Source organism: Pezoporus occidentalis, unplaced genomic scaffold (assembly GCF_034315485.1).
Source record: "Pezoporus occidentalis ecotype Australia unplaced genomic scaffold, CSIRO_AGI_Poc_V1 ctg132, whole genome shotgun sequence".
In the NCBI taxonomy this organism is placed as follows: Eukaryota; Metazoa; Chordata; class Aves; order Psittaciformes; family Psittacidae; genus Pezoporus; species Pezoporus occidentalis.
In genome coordinates this window covers 1,559,826-1,577,045 of record NW_026913126.1, presented here as the reverse complement: position 1 = coordinate 1,577,045, position 17,220 = coordinate 1,559,826, and the positions used below count along the sequence as shown (strand labels likewise).

General features: G+C 40.8%; 1 protein-coding gene across 1 annotated transcript in view; it reads left to right on the top strand.

Moving 5' to 3' along the window:
• The window catches only part of GALNT12 (polypeptide N-acetylgalactosaminyltransferase 12), a 50,894-nt gene that overhangs the window by 9,800 nt on the left and 23,874 nt on the right, over positions 1 to 17,220 (top strand). The window contains exons 2-5 of the mRNA XM_062608976.1: positions 5,344 to 5,513; positions 6,235 to 6,424; positions 9,598 to 9,783; positions 11,953 to 12,070. Coding sequence (XP_062464960.1) covers positions 5,344 to 5,513; positions 6,235 to 6,424; positions 9,598 to 9,783; positions 11,953 to 12,070 — 664 coding nt within the window. The remainder of the gene's footprint in view (positions 1 to 5,343; positions 5,514 to 6,234; positions 6,425 to 9,597; positions 9,784 to 11,952; positions 12,071 to 17,220) is intronic.

Sequence of the window (17,220 nt, the reverse complement as noted above, 5' to 3'; positions counted from 1 at the left end):
TGGTTAGGGCCATCCTGGCTGTGTTTTTTTCTGGTGCAGCTCTGCCACGCACAAGGACTCTGCCTGTGGGGCAGCAGAGAACAGGAGCTGTTGGAGGGCAGAGGCTGAGCAGGTGTCACTCCTTTGCATTGCATTATCTGTTATCATTGTTATCTATTCTATATCAGTGGATTTCAGTGACATCTGAGTCCTATTTAAAACTTTATGCCTTTCTTTTGCTGGCTCCAAAAAAGGTTGCTCATATGTGATGACAGTAAGATCTTCCTAAGTGACTGATTCTGTTACCTAGTAACTTTCCAAAATCAGCTTGACTGGAGGGAGATACGTGTACTTCTCTGAAGAAAATGAATTCACTCAACATGCATACGTTTTTTCACTTGGGTGTTTGTTTTGTGGATTATAGGTGGTTTCCTGTCATTTAACTTTAGTTGTAGGAAAGTTATCTGTTCTATAGACAAGGGGGAGAAGGGAATCCACAAAGGACTGGTTGTCTGTGCCAATGGCTTAAGGACGGTGAGGTGAGTCGCCTTCTGGATCTGTCTTTAAGGACAGATGTCCAGATGATTAGATCAAAGTTAGCACCTAGCTTTTAGATGCCTAATGTGAAATGCAATTAGTCTTGTCTTAACATGATTCCCTGTATTGGGAAAGGGCAGTGTTACACGTCGAAGGGTGGCACTGAAGAGTGCCTTAGTCAGAAGCCAAAAGCAGCTTGCAGTACAGGGAATATAAATGCACATTCCCGGTATCTGCAAAAGCATACTTTGGGAGTGCTGTTCAGTTTGTATCCTCCCTGTCATTTTAATGACATTACTGTAACTCATAATGCATTTGTTTTTCTACATAACCCAAAGTAGGAGTGAATAGATTCACTTGGAAAGTAGGAGCTTGGATACACACAGAGACTAAAAATACATCCTGAAGTTTACGAAGGTGGATACAGATTTGCTAAGGTAGTTCTGTTGTAAATAGGACTTGGGAAATGGGAAAGATGAATTATGACTACTGGGCTTTGTCAGGTTTCATACTTTTAGTGTTTTTTTTTGAAGCTTATATGTCTTGTGAAGTGGTAACATTTAGTGTCCATGTGCATGCTGCTTAATTTTTATTCAACAACACTTCTAAGTATTTCCATTTCAGGGATCCCTTAGGGGTTTTTAGATTTTCTTACACTATTATTTTTCCAGGGTTTAAATGCTTTTGGTTTGTGGTCTCCCCAGTGGGATTATTTTTTAAGATTTAGCAAAAGTCTCTGAAATTTCTTTCAGTAGAGAAAGATGAGGAAAAGTGCGCTTTGTTTCAGCAACAACATTCAAGACTGCGAACAATTGAGATCTTGTATCAGTCTAGTAAGGAATATATGTCTTGGAAATTAATTCTGAGATAATCATGCAAATATGCATCGGAGTTCAGTAACTGTATTTTTTGGTTTTCTTTTTAAAGTAAAAGTTTTGCAGTTTTAGTTTGTCAATATGTGATGATTAGTTTTCATAGAATGGTTTGGGTTGGAAGGGACCTTAAAGATCATCTAGTGCCAACCTCCCTGCCATGGGCAGGGGCATGGTCCACTAGACCAGGTTGCTCCAAGCCCCGTCCATCCTGGCCTTGAACACTGCCAGGGGTGGGGCAGCCACATTGTTTTTGGGCAGCCTGTTCCAGTGCCTCACCACCCTCACAGTAAAGGTTTTTTTCCTCATAGCTAATGTAATTCTACTCTCTCTCAGCTTAAAGCCATTATAACTTGTCCTGTCACTGCCTGCCCTTATAAAAAGTGCCTCCCCAGTTTTCTTACAGGCCCCCTTTAGTTACTGAAAGGCTCTCCTATAGTCTCCCCAGTGTCTTCTCTTCTTCAGGCGAAACAACCCCAACTTTCTCAGCCTGTATTCACAGGGGAGGTGCTCCAGCCCTATAATCATCTTCATGGCCCTCCTCTAGACTTGCTTCAGCAGGTCCATGCCCTCCTTATGTTGGGAACTGAATGCTGTATTTCCCCAGAATAAAGTTAAATATACTTAAGGGCTATGCTTTCAGTTGTGCTATCTGTATTTCAATACTCAAGGTGAGAGATGGTTTCTTTCTTCAGACTGTTGTTGGCATTGTCCCACCAGCCTGTTGGGGTAAGTAGGCAGCAAGGGATCTAGGCACATCTCTGTGCAGAGTGGCTATGCCAGCCAGCAGCCTGCCCTGCTGCCTTGGAGTGACACTTCTCTGCACTTGTGTGCTGCCTTCCACCATGGAGCTATTAAATAGTCCTCTTTCTTGAATTCAGAAACCTAAGAAATGTGTACTCCGGTATGTCCCCCAGGAGGCTGCCCTTTTCCCACAGTGTGGTGTATACACAGTGAAGGAGGCAGCTATGCACAGTGAATCACAAACAGTTTGGGGATTGCCTTGCTCTGTGCCAAATTATGTTTCCCATCTCCAGCATATAATTTTCAGGCAAATCCATTGAATTCTTTAGTCTATAATTAGGCTTATCAACTTCTTTAGACCTTTTGGATTTCCTTTTTTAAATAATGGAATACAAGCGTATTATTCCATGAATCTTTCTGATGTATTTTCCAGAGAAAGCTTTCCTGGAGTTTTTTGATTTATTTATTTTTTTTTCTTTCGGTGTTCTAAAATGGGTAGGTAAAGATTATCCCATTTTCGTGAAGAAATTAACTGAAGTTACCTGGTATAAGTGACTGTGACATAGAAGAAGAATTTTTTCCTGGCAGTACTGAATATAAATGTTTTTCAGTAGACTAAAGTAAACATGTATTTCTAAAACTGTATTCATACAGTAGGTTTTTCTGTGTTAAAAAAAAGTTAATTAAAATGTGACTCCTTTTTCATGTATTCATACAGGAGCATTTGCCAAAATAAATCACTTCTGTCACCAGGCATTGGTGTGAAGCAGTTCTCTGTGTGGATGCCCCTATTTGCTTCAGGACGGGTTACAGCTTGGAAAGATGGGAATTTTTGTACTTCATTGTATCAATGTGTGTATTTGTATTTACCTGTCTGTGTATATCTGTATGGTGTATGCATGCATAAACATCATATACAATGAGTGTTGTTGCACAGCATTCCTTTCATCTTTGAGAAGCAGCCTTCTGTGGGCCTCCTCTGCCCAAGTGTCATTTATCCTCATTACTTCCTAATTTTATAGAATCACAGAATGGTTTGGGCTGGAAAGGACCTTAAAGATCATTGAGTTTCAACCCCCCCTTCCATGGAAAGGGATACCTTCCACTATACCATGTAGCCCAAAGTTTTGTCCAACCTGGCCTTGAACACCGCTAGGAATGGAGCATTCACAACTTCCTTGGGCAGCCCATTCCAAAGCCTCACCACCCTTACAGTAAAGAGCTCCTTCCTTATATCCAATCTAAACTTCCCCTGTTTAAGATTTAACCCGTTACCCCTTGTCCTGTCATTACACTCCCTAATGAAGAGTCCCTCTCCAACATCCCTATAGGCCCCCTTTAGATACTGGAAGGCTGATATGAGGTCTCCATGCAGCCTTCTCTTCTCCAGGCTGAACAGCCCCAACTTTCTCAGCCTGTCTTCACACGGGAGGTGCGCCAGTCCCCTGATCATCCTCGTGGCCCTTCTCTGGACTTGTTCCAACAGTTCCATGCCCTTTTTATGTTGAGGACACCAGAACTGCACAAAATACTCCAGGTGAGGTCTCACGAGAGCAGAGTAGAGGGGCAGGATCGCCTCCTTTGATCTGCTGGTCACGCTCCTTTTGATGCAGCCCAGGATATGGTTGGCTTTCTGGGCTGCGAGCACACACTGAAGCAGTCTCATGTTCATTTTCTCATCAACCAACACCCCCAAGTCCTTCTCCACAGGGCTGCTCTGAATCTCTTCTCTTCCCAACCTGTAGCTGTGCCTGGGATTGCTCTGACCCAGGTGTAGGACCTTACACTTTGTTTGGTTGAACTTCATGAGGTTGACATTAGCCCACCTCACAAGCGTGTCAGGGTCCCTCTGGATGGCATTTTAGGTATATATTACTGAAGTACTTGATATTTTCCTCATAAGAATTTTAATTTTATGAATATTTAGACTTTTTTAGTTTCTTTCTCCACCACAGATGTTAATAAGTATTGCTTAATCTTTAAAGACACCTGTAAGTTTTTATCGCAAACACATCAGCATCAAACGGCTAGTAAAATATATTCTCAATATGCTGTCAGTAAGCAGTTTTCTTTTAATGTAAATTTCTGGGTGTTTTGGCAAATTTTGATTCCCCTAAATCAACCTAAGGGGTTTTACTGTCACATTTTCTACTGGTCAGCTTTGGTTTCCTTCTTTGTTCTTTTGGAGGACTTGCTGCTGTTCTGGTTTAGTAGGAGGGATGTCCTACCTGCTTCAGTATCTATTGTGATCTAGCAGTCAGAAGAAGCTGAAGTGTGTCCTTCTGCCCCTTACAAGCCCCACTGAGTCCAGGCAGAAAGCTTAAGGTATAAGAAAAATCAAGCATCTCTAAACCATTTCTCTTGGTTTTAAAGAAAGCTGCTCATACAGAATGCTTCAAGAAAACGGAAGAAATGGTAATAAACACTGTCATTATTTTAAAATTCTTTCAGACAAGGGAAATCTTTATCAATTTACACATTTGGTGCAGCTGTAAGTTTCATGGCATCCTTATGTTCATTTAGGGAAATTCATATATATGTGTGTATTTATAGGAAATACATTCTGGAGCTTAATCCAAAGGTTTGCAAACTTCCTGGCTCTCCGCAGAGCCAAAACATGCATTTTTATGTCTGTGTGATTTTTGCTGATTTCACTATTATATCTTGGCAGTTCTGTGGTCTTCCCAAATTCTGCTTCAGTGAACATACGTCTCAGTTCTGTTGCTGATTTCTTTCTATGTTGCTGTTCCTTCACAGTTATATTTTTGCGATCTAGCACTTGTTTTGTTTTCCAAAACACAAATTATCAGTAATTTATGCTACTGTTTTTACTGCACTTAGGTTTTATTTTTCTTTCTATTATTTGAGGCATGTTTTGGCCATTGCTTGTTCTTCTGCTTGAGGTAATATTGTGCAAAGAAGGCTACTGCACATACACCAGCCCAGAATATCTCCTTTTATTTTTCTTTTTAGACATTGAGGGGGTTGCAGAATTTTAGTCATAATGCTGGTGCAGAAATGGGACTTCTGGAAGACTAGTTTCCTGAAGGTGTTAGCATGACTTCTCCAAGTACATACAGTTCTTTTAATATCCTTTATATGTTCTTGCTTACAGTTAATAAGTAGCATACAAAATCTGTATTTGAAAATAGTTTTCTGAAGATTATCAAATGTTTTTGCACTATACTAAATGTAATCCCCTCCCTTACAGATGCAGAGAGAAAAAGTATGATTATTACAGCCTGCCGAAGACTTCTGTTGTGATAGCTTTCTATAATGAGGCTTGGTCAACACTTCTACGAACTGTTCATAGTGTTCTTGAGACATCTCCAGATATACTTTTGGAAGAAATTATCCTTGTAGATGATTACAGTGACAAAGGTAGGAAGAATAATCCTAAATAATGTTGATTGTTGATGGGTTTTTTTTAGTCAGCCAGTCCATGGGAGAAAAAGATAGGTAGTTTGAGTAACATGCCATAAAATGGTACAACATAGGCATCTAACTGGAAAATAGTTTTTCTTGTAGCATGCCGGTGAAATATTTCACTTCTGGACCAAATTTAGTTTAGAATAGGGAAGCACATTTGCTGTGTTGTAACATGACTGCTTGCACGTATAGATAACCTACAGGTTGATCAGAGCATTTCAGGTTTCCTAATTTGGGCAAATTTCAATTGCTCTAAGGTTGCCCTGGTGTCTAGTATAGTGAGAGCTACCTGGTTATGTTTCTTTTCAATTATGGGACACAAAGATAATGGTGGCATTTTCCGCCACACATGAATTGTGTTAAGAATAGAACTTTAACATGGAAAGTTTCACATAATGTTTTAGAAGCACTTAAAAATTTGAAAACTAATCACAGAGGAGAATATGGAGCACTCAGTTTCTTAAAAGTAACTGTGATCTGCATCCATCCAAGTTCTGTGCTTTTTCCTTGTCCCTTCCTAACACGGACAGTGTAGCAGAATCAGAGTTTAAGATTCACTGCATGAGTAATATGCTCCTGAAAAAAAGGAGCTTTCTGTGGCATGACCTAAACCAATCATTCCAGAACTTTTTTTTTTTTTTTTTGTCTTTTTCTGTTGTTGTTTCTGTTCCAGAACATTTAAAGGAGACTCTGGAAAACTATGTGGCTGGCTTGCGCAAGGTGCGTCTTATCCGTGCAAACAAGCGAGAGGGCCTGGTTCGAGCCCGGCTGCTAGGTGCATCTGTGGCAAAAGGAGACATACTGACGTTCCTGGACTGCCACTGTGAATGCCACGAGGGCTGGCTGGAGCCGCTGCTGGCAAGGTGAGGTGATGCTCTGGGAGAAGAGACAGTTTGGCATGCTTCTGAGGTGGAAAAAATGACTCCGTGCAGACATTTACTGAAGGTTACCACAGTCTGGTCCCTTAGGCACTGTGAGTGTTTGTCTCCTGGAGGTCGGGTAGCAAATGGAAGTGTGGAAGATCAGGAGGTGGATTTTTGTTTGCTCCAGCCTGCTCTTTTTCTTCAGAAAAGAGAAAGTTTTATTTTGAGGAAGAGGAATGCTCCCCCAGCTTTGAAACTATCTTGGGAAGTGTAGTTTCTTCTCTCAGCCTGGATGGTGGATAAGAAGGTCTGAAAAGATGCATCCCCTAATGCAGGACAACATGCACGTAAGCAGATTGGAATAGAAGTCAGTAAACTTCCATCTTCCAAGTCCTGAGTGAATCCATTTTCCAAACCAGTTCTGATATGGAGCATCAGAACTGATAGGGAGGAGTTAATATGTCAATACTGATTTCTGCTTGGACACCATCTGCCATGCACTGTTCAGCTATGTAGTTTTTTATCTGTACTGCAGATAGGTCAGGCAGCTCAGAAAACTTCCATTAGTAAAAAAAAAAAAAGAACCCCCCCAAAAAAACCCCAAACCAAAACACAAAATACTCCCCCAATCCCCAACAAAACCCCCTAAAAAATGGAATATCAGCTCTCTATTACAACTCGGAATAATTACTATATTCGTAAAGCCTCACTCGTGTAGTCAGCAGCCATACACTTCTTGCTGTCAGTTAGCCACTGCTACACCTTGCTGCTGCCCCTACATCATATGCACAAGGCTGTGTTGCTTTTGCCCTGTGTGCTGAAAGCATAAAGCTTATGTCTTCACCCCTTTGGATGCTATTAGCAGATACTGATAGATACAGTACAATCCTTTCCTCAAGGTCAGAGGCTCAATTTGCATCTTGTAAAGTTTCCCACCAGGTTCTGTAAGCTTCAGAGAAGGACTGTTAAAAACAGCCCTGTGCAAACTGGAGAGAGATTTTCAAAAGAAGAGGCTGTCATGAGGCATGCAGGTCTTTCTGATTCCTAGTGGAACTTGTGTTCTCCAACTCTGCATGCCCATTTGAAATCGTATCTAGAATAATTTATAAATTGTCATATTTAATTTGTTTCTGACTTTCACACCAAGTATATTCCAGATTACTGTGGGTTAGCTATGAATAATTTAGATAGTGTGACCAAAGGGAAAAGGGTAAAAAGCAAAGAATAAGCATAGTTTTAAAGACTGTCTTCTGAAAAAAATACCGATACATAGCTGGTATGTTACAGATGGTTCTGTAATTTATTCACTTCTTCAGCAAACCACTAGATGGCAATCTTGAGGAAGGATTGGGATAATTTTAAGGGCAGTAATTCACCTGCTGTAGAAAGTTAGCATAGGATGTGTCTTGGAATTTTTGCCTTTCTAGCTACAGATGCAGACATACATCTCTAAGGGGATGTTTGCATGGTGTATCTGACTCAAATGTGTGGGAGCAGTACAACAGTGTTAGCATTTTGCAGTGCAAACATAGTTGTATTTGTAAGCTGCCTGTGGATTGTATTATCTAGTTAATTCTTAACTTACAGAAAAGGTGATGCCCTTTCACTTACCTGTTTCCTTTCATAACTGAAATAATGTGCCAGCTACTAATCTTTACTCCTTTTCATTTACAGGAGCAACAAAGCGTTTTTACATTTTATTGGGATTTTTTTCCCTCTGTGTACGTATCATTCTCATTGCTTTGTACATAAGTTGTATGCGAGTGAGACAGGAGATAGCAATATTTGTATAAACCCTTTTGTGTGCTCTACCAAACAAGATTTCAATGGGAGATTATAAAGAAGAAAACAGCTGTGTTGCATCTTCCCTCTGGCAACAAGAGACCATTTCATACTTAAGGCATTCTGTCTCAGCTCAGACAATACTTCTTTGGAGTCACTGCTTTTCTCTGATGCATTTAACTATCACAGGCTGCTCTAATTTCACAGTTGGAGCCCTTTGGTCAGCCTGTGGGTTTTAAGCTTAATAATCTCATGAGAAACTAGCTGCTTTTGAATGACAGATACCTCACATCTCTTCCTTGTTTGGCAATATGATGCATTCAGTTTTCCTTCTTCTCTGGAGTATGCATATCGGAAAATCAGGGCTAAAATAAGTACAAGAATTTGAAAGTCAAATAAGTCACTTTGTTTCATTGAACTAATGGGAGATATCTGAGACTAGTGTAGAGAAGATTGCTAAAGAGTGATTTAAGAGAACAGCTTGAGCTTGCATTCTTGAAGTTTCTCTCTCCTAGTATTGGGGGGTGTCCTTTGGAGAGGTTGAGGCGAAAGCAAAGAATCCCACTGCCTTTTGTAAGGGAAATGCTTTTGGAAAGGGATCCAGAAGGCCCTGCGTGGTAATGAGAAAATGGAGGAAGGGGTTTATGTCCTTGTAGAAGTAGACCTGCAGGAAACATTGTCAGCTCTGATGTATTTGTAGTATGATAAAGAGCTTAACTATCTTTAGATCGGCCTTGCTGATAGGTATGTTATTCTGCAGCACTACCTTGTTTCTCCTTTTTATCATCTATGTTGCCAGGGTTTCTGGAGGCCTCCTTCGCGTATGTTTCACTTTTGGAGATCTAATTCCCATGCTGGGTGGCTTTTTGTTTGAGCTCATGGCTTCTTTTTGAGTTACTGTTGTAGTATTCAGTATAACTTTTTGCAGATGATTACAGCCACAAGAGCAACCGTGACTTTAAGGGCCAAGAGGCTAGCTAGCTATTCAACTTTGCAGAACTATATAATCATGCTGCTCTCTTAATATCTTAAACACAGCTGCCTGTATAAAACAAAATAGACATTTTTGTTGAGAATGTGGTGCTAGCAATGGCAGCCAAGCCAGATGCTGAATGTGTTATCTCAAGCCATCTGGCATACCTTGCCTCCACTGTCCAGGAAGATTGATGCTTCCCAGGTGCCTACGGCCGAGTCCATCGTGATGTATCCTCCTGATGCATCCTCAGCAAGAAGTTGGTAGTTATTCTGGTAGCCGTTATCTCCTTGTATTGCAGCCTGAACTGTAAAAGAGTTAAAACTGTTTGGTATTCAGGAATTCTCTGTTCTTGACAGTTACAGTTTCTGGGATAAGTTTCTAATGGAAGTCACCCTTTCCTTTAAAACCATACTAGGATTGCAGAAGAAGAATCTGCTGTCGTCTGCCCTGTTATTGATGTTATTGACTGGAATACATTTGAGTACTTGGGAAATGCTGGTGAGCCACAGATTGGTGGATTTGACTGGAGGCTGGTCTTCACTTGGCATAGTACCCCTGAAAGAGAACAGAAGCGGAGGAAGTCCAAGACCGATGTGATAAGGTTACATTTCATGCATCTTCTGAAACTGTGAATGTTGCAAGCGTTCTTGATTTCACTTGGAAATGCCAGGTGCTGAAAAAGATTGAGAAATGAACACATTACTAAAACTTACATATTTTTAGTCGTGTTCCCCCCCCCCCCCCCTTTTTTTTTATTCTTTTTTAAATAGCTCCAGTTTACCATACTCCTGGAAAAATATTTCTCTTAAAGCTGACATTCCTCTGTAATCTTCCATACAGAATCCTTATTGCACAAGTGACCTCTTGGCTTCTGCAGGCAAACTCGAACATGGAAAGGTTGTAACAGATTAACCCATGTTCTAAAAAATGTATCATGGTCAATGATGAAAATGGACAAAAATCATCAACTAGTAAGGAGGCAGAAGTAGTTTTGAAGACTTTATCTAAGCTGTAGTAATAGTGGTAGTTTCTTGAGCTCTTTTCAAAGGTGAACTAGCTTGCCAGTTCTTTATTGAGAGGAAATGGTACAGCTCTACCCACCATTGTTTCTATTAAGGGCTCAGGAACTCATACGGATGTCTGTCTTGGGGGTTTTAGTTTTGTGTTAAGACAAATTGTAATCAGGCAATATTATTTATCAATCCATGCTGTATTTTTAGGAGAGGTAAGGTAAAGAGTACAAGCAATACATCTGGAAAATGGGCACTATAGAAAAAAGCCAGATAGCTGAGGGTTCCTGTATTCAGCAGTGTATTTTAAGAAATTAATCAGGTGTTTGGCATTTTTAACATCACGATTTTGTTAGTCTTTGCTTATATTTATAATATCTTGTGGACTACAACAAATACAGAATGATTAATTTTTCTCAGTCTTTTCTGGGTTACTTATGATGATAATAACACCCCGTACTTCACAAATATTAATGAACTTAACTGCAGGGGCTTTTTCAGTTGGAAAAGTGAGGCAGTAATTTAATCTTCTCAACATGTATTAGTCTACATCCTCCTTAAAAAAAGTTTCAAAGTAGAGTAAATGTTTTTAAAGCCTTTGATATAAATATGAAGCTTTTATTCTCCATGACAAGAAGAATTATATTTGGCATGCCAGGGGGAAAATGGTGAGGGATAAATCTTCATGGTTAGCCCAAGGACTTTGGGCTCAGCAAGTGTCTGGAGAAAGCAGCAGTGCTGAGAGTAATGTCACTGACAGCTATGTTTGGAAAGATGAAATCTGGAGTGAGACAGAAGAGCTTGACTGGTTATGGAGTTTGGGTTTTTTCCTTCTGTCTCACCTCATCTCGTTCCATTCTTTGAAACAGCATATGACAGTGTAAGACAGTGTTGCTTCAAAAAGATGGCTGGTAAAATTAGTTTTGACAGATTAAGAGTAACTGATCACTGCACATAGAATTTGTTAGTATTTACCTCAACAGCAGTTCAGTAAAATGCATGAAGTGTCAGATGAATTTAGTTCCAACCAGCATTGTATGCTTGACATGTTAAAGAGGGTAATTTTTTAAGACTGCAAACAATTAGGGACAATACTGAACAAATACAAGTTTATGTCTATATATGCACACAATAGCCTACTGAAAGCACATCCCTTAAGTCTGCTGAAGCTCTGGCCCTTATGATGTCTGATGAGGATCTGGTCTTGACCCCTGATTCCCCCCCTCCCCCAAAAAAATACAGATGGGCAGATCTTCTTAGAAGGAAAAGTCTCTTTAGGGTTATATTTACTTAATCCTGCTTAGTTGATGTCTGAGAGATTTTCCACTTGATAGAGGATCAATAAAGTTGTTATTAATTACTAAAGCACAAATATTTACTTATCACTTAAGTAAAATATATAAGGATACCGCACTTAAAATTTCAGAGCTGACTCATAATTCTGCCACAGAAAAAGTTGGTTCTACTCTGTGAAGGTGAGAAACTTAAGTTATTTATTGTCACTTGCAAAGGCACAGTGACTGCAAAAATTTATATTAACACAGTGTTTATTTTCTCTGATTTCATTGTTTCAGGTACAATTTTTTTACTACAAAAGTAAACTTAAATGGTCTGATGATCGCCGTTTGATAGCTGTTACTTTGTGTCCAGCAAAGACAGTGAACGGAAACTAAAAATACACTGTATTTTTTTTCCGTTGCATTGGTTTGTTAATTGTTTTGCTTTTTTATTCAATTCAGAGTTACTATTCTCTTTTGTAGGTCTCCAACCATGGCAGGTGGATTATTTTCTGTGAGCAAGAAGTACTTTGATTACCTTGGTTCATATGACACAGGAATGGAAGTCTGGGGAGGAGAAAACCTTGAATTCTCATTCAGGGTAAGTGGCTCAATTGAAAGTGTTTTTTTTCCTTGAGAATAAAAACAAGCTTTTTGTGTCTTTCTTCACACGCTTTTACTTGGTGAGATAGCTATAATGTAAGCAAGTGTTAAGAGAGTATTTTGGGAGATATTTATATGAATCTTTTCCTTGTTCCCACACTTTGTTGTAGCTGTTTTTCCTTCCCAATAGCCATTTAAAAACAATCCTTAAAAAAAAACATGCCTTTGTTTTGAACACCAGTATAAAATCTAAGTAATGGTGTGATGTTAGCAGATGAAGCTTATATTCTGTGGCTTGAAGAGTATCATTGGAAAGAAACATGTATAATTCCCTAATGTGACTCATGGCTCTTTGTGTGATTGATGGGAGTGAGCAGGAGGCAGCAGGTGGCAGTTACCAGTGGGGCAGGATGCACCAGTCCCTGCAGTTCTTTAACACTTTTTTCTGTTTCACTTCAGGAAAAGTTTGTATAAAGCTATAAAAGATGATGGGGAAAATCTCCAGGAACTGTAGAGCTGTACCCCACTGGGGACCAGTGCTCAGGTGTGAGGCAGGTTCATGTCTTTGTGTTGATTTTTTTTTTTTTTTTTTTACCACCTGACACCAGATTTCATGGCTAAGTAGCACTGTAATGTTACAAAACCACTTTCTTGAGAAAGGAGGTATCAGCAGGCTGTCTCACTTGATGTCTGCTTGTTAACCAGAGGAGCATGGAGTCTTCCTGGTTGCTGTTCCTGTCTCCTGCTGCCTGTAGTGCATAAATCCTAGCAAAGAGGGCACAAAAATAAGGAAAGAAAAGGATAAGGATAAGGGAGGATAATAAGCACAGACCTGGAGTTGATGTGGCTTCTGTCTGGAGGGGGGTTTCTCAGCTGAAATTGCTGTTTGATCTGAATTTATGACCACCTCCTTACTCACATAGGGAAATGTTTCTGGCCTGTAAGTCCAAATGCACAGCCTATCAATCTCCATCAGCAGTGTGACCTTCTGAAGCAAGAATCTCCTAGCTGTCTCCAGTTCTGGTGTAGCCCACATAGATTGTTGCAGCAGGTCCCCTCTTTCCACTGGAAGGGATTTTCTTTCTATGGGATATTTGCTCAGTCACAAGGTCAGGTTCTGTGAAATAGCTCTTGTTGAAATTATTGTTATACCTCTTTTTGAGACGCTGCTCAGGGAGCCAGCAGTAGCAATAGATTCATCTTTTACTTGGAAGCCAAAGAAGCTGTGCTGATCATCAGTTGCAACCCAAGGTAGGTTAAACTGGAAAGCAGCCTGGCAGTGCATGCCATCCCTGTTTTCCTTCCTTACTGAAGGACGGGGAGAGGTGATGACAGTGAGAGAGTCACACATTTTGGATACAGATGCTTACTGACCTGGGCCTTGCTGTGTTTCTCTGGTTTCTCAGCTATGACACCCTGCAGCAGAAAACTAAACAGAGACAGGAGACTGCCAGTTTAGAAGCAGCCTACACCAGAGAGCATGACATTACCTCCCACAAATACAGCATAACAGTAGCAAGCATGTTGGATATGTGCATATCCTGAGCAAGGCTGGCTCTTGCAGGCTCGTTTGTGTCTGCTGTTGCACGTGTAACCAGACCAAGCACCCATGAGGTAGAGAGGATGCTGCTTTTGAAAGTGGTACTGCATAGAATCATGGAATCATACATGCTCCGCTGTTGATGCGGGAGTCACGGACAACACAGAGACGATCAATATGATCAAGTGATTGCCAAATTTATTCACACACATCAACAGCTTTTATAGTTTATACGACTAGCTGATGTAACCAATATAGACTCTGACTGGCTCAAAAGTGCTGTCCCCACGTTTTCGAAGTAGATAATAGGTTAGCTGAAAGCTTGTCCATTTGTTACTTTTTGCACACATCTTACAGTTTTCCCATCCCGCTTCTACATCTTGTTAACCTTGAGCAAACGCCAAGTTCCTTGTTCTACTGCACATAGCTGTCCTTTAGTAGCCTAAGGTTAGGCCTAGCAGCCTGGGGAACTTGAGTTCAGGCCTTACAACTTAACTTAGAGTTTGGCTAAGACCACACAGCTGGAATGGCTCACATGTCCATTGTTCAATTGTATTCTTCATAACTGCCATCTCCCAAGGCTAAGACGTCTGGGTTGGTCACAAAATGTCTGCCATTCCTTAGCCAATCCACACTCTGCCTCAGCAGAAATTTGCACCAATGCATGTTTCTCCCAAAGCAGCAAGCTTGGAAACAACAACAGCCACAGTTGACAACTCATCACAAAATCTACTTAACGTTTCTGAAATGCCTGCAGTCTTCTGTGACCCTGGCTGTCACAGTTTTGGTGGTATCAATATGGTTGCCCCCTAACTAGCAGTAGTTAGGAGTAGCACTGCCCTAGATGGCAGTGATTCTCCTCTGAAATGGATTGTAGAAACTTCATACAGCTTCTTGTAGAAAGCCTTGAAGATAGCCCTCTCTGCATCCAGGTCTTGGCTTTCTACTTTTAGGGAGACCAAGGCTTGAGACAGGACAGGTCTGACCCTGCCCTGTATGACATGGAGTGCCCCTGCACTGGCTGCTGCTTTAGACCCAAGGTACCATTATCCATTGACCTCTACCAGGCTCGGACAGCAAGTCTCATTTTTGATGTCGCAACTTCCCCTGGACCAGGTGTTTGACCCCAAGGGGTGAGCAGCATGTTTGAGCAGTGCCTTTAGTCCTTCAGCGTGGCGAAACACAAAAAGAGCAGCAGCAGAATATCCAGGAGCCAGAGGCGGACCACATGGCACATGGGTGCTAAAGCCTGGGGTCTCAGGACAGTCCTTCAGCCTCCACAGGCATGCAGTTTGCCGTGCACCAGGCTGAGAGTGGGAAAATGGCTCACAGAGGCTAAGAGAAGTGCTCAAACAAGGAAGCAGAGAGACCAGTGTGGATGCCTGCAAGCTGCAGGTGAATTGAGCTGCTCTTCTGGGAGGCCAAGAGTTCTGCAGGACAGGCTGTGCGACGGCCAGTGGAATGTGCCTGGGTGTGTTAATTTTAGTGCAGATTGCCAGTAGAATGTGGGTGTTGTACACAACATGCTTTCTTCTGTTTGATATAGAGCCCCTGTACTTATACTTCCTGCAGTGAGGATTACAGTGAAAGAGAGCAGAATGCAGTGGTATTGCTTAATTGTGTTCTTCTGGCTGCTCATAGTGCTCAAGAAGGTCAAGAGGGATAAATCAGTTTTAATTCTGTTATTTCTAGACCTACCAGGCCTGAAAATTAGGAGCAGGTGTACTGAAAACCACTGTAAATTATTGTTCTTCATGTTTCTGAAAACACCACCCTCTCCTGATGAAATGAAAGGACTTTTCCTTGAGCCTCTCCTTCTCATATTTCAATTATTCTAAACTGAAGAAATTCTCTATGGTTTTGAGAGGTGCAACAAGGACATAGCTTCAGCTAAAAGCATGATGACTAAGAGAGATGGAAGCTGTGTGCTGAATGCAGGATCGAGTCAATGTGCCTTGATTTTGGATTGCTTAATGCTATTAGGGTAGATAAAATTTCACTTCATGAGCATAATGGGCATGGAAATGTCTCCTTCTGAGGGATGCAAAACATGCCTCTTCATCTTCTCCCTCCTGTACATGGCGGGGGGGGAAGCTGCAACCAGCTTCCCCCCCCGTTCTTGTTCCTGCTATAGCAGCACTGCAGTGTTAGTTTGTTTCTGGGGACCGGCGTTTGATACCCTTGTGTTCTGTCCTTCAACCCACCATTGCAGCATGAGAGAAAACTAGGCATGTGCAAAAAGGGAAAGTTATTTACTGATAAGTAAATTTCATAGCCCATGAGTCTGGATTATATGCTTCCAATCTTTTTGGGTCATCTTTTTTTTGGTATTTAGTACTGCTTCCTTCTGCCTGGGTCTGGAAATCTGGCTTGTGGCGGGAGCACCCAGGATGGGTTTGAGTGGCTGGGGAGGCCCTTCTGGCCACCCAGCTCTCAGCAGATCAGGGGTGAGCACCACGGCCACCAGCCAGCCAGCAAAACTGGAGCAGAGAGGGGGAATGGAACTGAGTGCTTTCCAGTTTGCTCGGGAGTCGGCATCCATTTTTTATTTCGTAATTCTTCCAGAGCCCTAAAACATTAAAATGGAGATGGTAGAGTTTACAGAGCTTCTCTAATTTGGAGTTCATTGACCCAGCATTAGATCAGTTGACCAGAGACCCTGACAGAGATGGGTAGCCAAGGCAAGACTTGAACATTTATTGTAGCTTTTCGTAATGCCACCGTCTGTCTCTGAAAAGAAGAAAATATCGGTAGTCTATATGCATCCAGATGAAAGTGAAAGTAAAAAGGAATGTCACCTTCGTTTCCTTGTACAGTGAAGGAAAAAGTACGCTTTTATAATGAGAGCTGCAAGGTAGCCAGACCTAATAAAGAAACACATTTGCATGCACATGAGCATGGAAGTATACATTAAATCTAATGTGTTTCTTTGTTACAGAAGATTGAAATCATTTTAGGGGAAAATCTTCAGAGTCACTTACTTAGCATTTAGTGATCAACTTTAGTTTCTCTATTGAATTCCTGGATTTTAAGGCTGTTAATTTGTACCTGATCTTAGAGAGAGGCCAAAATGTTTTCCATTAAAGTAAAAATAAACCTTTATGGGGATTGTTTAGCTGAAATATATGTAATCTGCTTTTTTTTTTTTTTTTTGTAATAGAAAGATGAGTGGTTTTGAACTGTTTTGATGAAAGAAGCAGAATTAAATAAGCATTGCTTAGCAACCTATGGTTATTTTGTAGAGAAATTTAGAATTTTAATTAATGAAAATTCAGCTGTTGTGAAATTCTCTTTGTGCCAGCAGTTTAACAGAGCTATGGTCAGCCTATATTATTCCATTTAAATCAGACTTTCTCACAGGAGAGTAGAATAATGTGTTTTCCTCTTAACTTCAGTACAATTTTTGAACTTTTGTCATTGTTAGGTTAGAGAAGTTTTATTTGCCTCCTCATAGCTTTCACTCCTGCTGAGTTTATTTGAATATCATGTAATTAAAAATGTATTCATTATACAAGAATGTTGTCAGACCTCTACCCTTTAAGCATTTTCCAGCTAATTTCCTGTGTCCTCCAGTTACAAAGGAAAGACGAGGTGTCACCTATGCATGG